Consider the following 4,293-nt stretch of genomic DNA (forward strand, 5'->3'; position numbering starts at 1 on the left):
ACTCAAAATATAGTTGGTGTCAGAATATTACCGTAAATGGGGTTGACATATCTTTTAAGCTCGATACTGGCGCCGACGTCAATGTTATTCCTTACAAGCTTTATCAACAAATAGCTCCTGACGCTAACATGACGACTCCAGGTAAACGCCTCAAGTCTTATAGTGGGCATGACATCAAAGTTGTAGGTACTTGCCTTCTAAATTGTACACTGGGGGGTTCTAAAAGAAATTTTTTAGCAGAATTCTACATTGTGAATGAAGATGCCTGTCCCATATTAGGGCTTAAAACATGCCAAGAACTGAATCTCATTTCTAGAGTAAATGAAATAACTAAACCAAGTGAAAGTGTGTACGATAGGTTTTATTATGTATTTGGTGATGAGCTAGGAAAATTACCATTCGTTTATGATATAAAACTTGAAGATACCGCAGTTCCTAAAGTTATTCCTGCCAGAGCTATCCCTAAAGCTTTAAATGATACAGTTAGGGAAGAGATAAATAAAATGGTCAAAGACGGTATTTTAAGAGAGGTAAGCGAACCTACTGATTGGGTACATCCGATTGTAATAGCAAAGAAGCCAAATGGTAAAGTTAGAATTTGTATTGATCCAAGAACTCTTAATAAATATATAAAAAGGGAACACTACAAAATGGCGACGCTCCAAGAAATTTTCTCACAGTTGGATGGTGCAAGATACTTCAGTGTACTGGATGCTTCTTCAGCATTTCTACAGATACCGTTATCAGAGAATAGTTCTCGGTTATGCACCATTGCTACTCCTTTTGGCCGATTTAGTTATTGTAGACTACCTTTCGGATTGAATAGTTCCCCAGAGATTTTCCAAAAAGCAATGGACCATGTAACCTGTGGATTGGAGGGAGTGAGTGCATACATAGATGACGTCCTAGTGTTTGGTAACTCAAAAGAAGAACATGATGAAAGACTGGCTGCTTTCTTAGAAAAGGCAAGATATTTTGGACTTAAGCTGTCTAAAGAAAAAAGCCAGATTGGCCGTGAAAGTGTCCAATATCTAGGTCACAAACTTACTCCACAAGGTATTTCAATAACCGAATGCAAACTGAAGGCTATTCAGGACTACCCGAGCCCTAGGGATAAAAATGACCTCCAAAGATTTTTGGGAATGATTACATATGTAGGAAGGTTCATTGATAATCTATCTGATAAAACAGGACCACTACGATTACTGATGAGCAAAAACAAGTCTTTTATATGGACAAGTATAGAACAAAAATGTTTTGAAGCATTAAAGGAGGAGATAACAAAGGTTCCTGTTTTGGCCTATTTTGATGGAAGAAAGAAGTCTACTTTGTCTGTAGATGCTAGCAAATTTGGCCTCGGGGCCGTTGTTTTTCAAAATGACCATCCTATCGGCTACAGCTCTTCAGCTTTAACAGCAACTCAGCAAAGGTACAGCCAGATTGAAAAAGAGCTTCTGGCAGTAGTAAATGGTTGTAAAAAGTTCCACTATTACCTATATGGAACAGACTTCACAATAGAGACAGATCACAAACCTCTACTTGGTCTTTTAAACAAACCTATAGCAAGTCTATCACCACGGCTTCAGAGAATGATGATGGAACTGATGAGATACAATTTTAAATTAGTTCACGTACCGGGGAAAAAAATGTTCATTGCAGACTCCCTGTCGAGAGCTCCAATAGATGAACATTTAAACACAAGTTATCTGGACAACGGAGCTGAGGTAGTTTACTCCCTGGCAGTTTTTGCTAATGACGATGTAGTAAATAGACATAAATATGCTACAGAAAGGGATGCCGCACTAAAGCAAGTACGTTTTTACATAGAACTTGGATGGCCTGAACACAAACAAAATTGTGATGACAAAGCTCACCCTTTTTGGGAAAAAAGGTATCAATTACATTTATACGATGATCTGATATATATGGAAGACCGACTTGTTATTCCGAGTGAGCTGCGACCCGACATGCTGAGGCAACTACACGCTTCACACCAAGGAATTAATTCGTGCCAAAACAGAGCACAGATGGCTTGGTACTGGCCAGGAATGATGAGAGACATAAAAAACACAGTAGACCAATGTACAACATGCCAGGAATACCAAAGATCAAACCCAAAAGAACCTCTTAAACTATATCCAGTGCCAGAAATCCCATGGGAAGAAATTGGAGTTGATTTCTTCAAAATTAACAATACCAATCACATGCTAGTGATTGACTATCATTCCAAATTTGTGGAAGTAAAGAAGATGAGTACAACAACAGCTGATTCAGTAACTGCAGGTTTGACACAGATATTTAGATCTCATGGCCTGCCTAAGAAATTACACTCCGATAATGGCCCTCCGTTCGATAGCCACAAGTTTTCCACGTTCACAGAAAGATATAAAATTGAGCATATAACTTCGTCTCCGTACTACACAAAATCTAACGGGATGGTGGAGAGGGCTATACAAACTTTAAAGTCAATGCTGTCTAAAACGCTAAAGACCAAGGGAGATCCAAACCTGGCCATAATCGATTACAATAATACTCCTAAAGCTAATCTCAGAGCACCTGCTCAAATGCTAATGGGAAGACTACTAAAGACTGTTCTTCCTGCTACTAAAGATTCCATGAAACCACTCTTCCCTACCAATGAAACAGTTCTAAATTTGAAGCAAGCCCAAGAAAAACAAAAAACATATTATGACAGATCGGCTCATCTACTTCCAGAATTAAAGGAGGGCGAAGAAGTTTATGTCCAAAAGGGAACTCGAGGATGGGCAAAAGGAAAAGTTGTCAAGAAACACAAAAGCCCGAATTCCTATTTTGTACAAATGGACAGCGGAGCAGTTTTCAGAAGAAACCGGTGCCAACTGAGACAATTTAAAATGGAAAAGAAAAAAGATTGAAATTGAAAAAAAAGGACATGTGACATGTGACATTTATTCTATCTTAAATCAGATGATGTAATATTTATTATTATTATTATTTGTTGTGTTTATGTTAGTTTTGGAGTTTTTATGGTGAGTTCTATTAAAAACCAGTGTTCAGTACCAATAAATAAATATAATTTATGAAGCTTTATCATTGTATCAAGGATTAGTGAGTCGACGAAAAATTTTACTGACCGTGAGGTGATTCATTTAGTCACGGTTTAGCTTGGAAACAGATTGTTTTGGTTGTAATGTAGGCTACAAATTAGGAAGTCTTAGGATTTATATAAAACAGTTGAGAACTTAGCGGTGCCGGTCCTTATTAGGCTATGTATCGACGGGCGGGGCTACGCGGATGCTGATGACTAATCAAATATATATTTATAAACCTACTAAAGTTTTTGTTTGTAACATTTTGCGTATTTTATTTGGAAAAAAATATATAGAGGGTAAAACAAAATTGTGTACTCATAAACATAAACATTATAAAAAAAAATTTTAACGTTATATCCCTTTGGATATAGTTTTATAAGAAAATCTTTAGTACAACAGTTGTAGATAAACTAATTATAAATAATACTAAACCAAATTTCACTACATGGCATGCGTAAAATTTGAATTATAAAGTTAACAACTGATATTTCCAGGTTTGGAGGGGGTTGGAGGGGGTGGGGGGGGGGAGTTTCAGGAACTTTTTGCAAAATACACGTCTTAAGTGGTTCTATCACATATAACAAACTCAGTTTTCTACTATTTAGCTACGAAAAAAGGCAGTTGGTGCGTTTATTGGCTGGGCTAGATGCGATGACGCAGCGCAGAGGTGTTCAACTAGCGCGCACGCCCTCACTTTGCCGACGCTCAGCTCTTCACCCGGTCACCTAGATGACTAACCAATAATACATTTGTAAACCTTGAAAAACGTACTAAAACTTTAGTTTGAACCATATTTGCGTATTATTTATATTTAAAAGTATACATAGAGAAAAACAAGATTTTGCACTCTGAAACAAAGCTTTTAACGAAGTTTAAATTTTATATCTCCCTAAGTATTGGTTTTAGAAAAATGTTGTAAATACAAAAGTTGTAGGAAAACTAATCAGAAATAAAACAAAACAAATTGCAGCTCGATAACTTACATAACATTCGAATTATGATCAATTAAGTAAATCACTGCAATTTCTTTTTTTGGAGGGGGGTGGGGGGGAAAGCTCAAGGGGTAGAAGTGGGGACTTTTGGGAAAATACACCTCTCATGTGGTTCTATCACATATAAAAAATCCAGCTTTCCACCATTTAGTTGCGATAAAAAACATTTATTGACTGGGCTAATAGTCTTCAGGTTCGACACTATAAATGAAGAATATTAAAAAATCATC

General features: G+C 36.9%; 1 protein-coding gene across 1 annotated transcript; it reads left to right on the forward strand.

Annotated features, from left to right (window-relative positions):
• The first annotated feature begins 650 nt into the window (after window positions 1-650).
• Window positions 651-2,894, forward strand: LOC128989291 (uncharacterized protein K02A2.6-like). Its single transcript, XM_054411170.1, has one exon. The coding sequence runs from the start codon at window positions 651-653 to the stop codon at window positions 2,892-2,894; it is 2,244 nt and encodes a 747-aa protein (XP_054267145.1).
• The last annotated feature ends 1,399 nt before the right edge of the window (window positions 2,895-4,293 follow it).

Source organism: Macrosteles quadrilineatus, unplaced genomic scaffold, assembly GCF_028750875.1.
Source record: "Macrosteles quadrilineatus isolate MER2022 unplaced genomic scaffold, UCM_ALF_1.0 Scaffold_3__2_contigs__length_128488019, whole genome shotgun sequence".
In the NCBI taxonomy this organism is placed as follows: Eukaryota; Metazoa; Arthropoda; class Insecta; order Hemiptera; family Cicadellidae; genus Macrosteles; species Macrosteles quadrilineatus.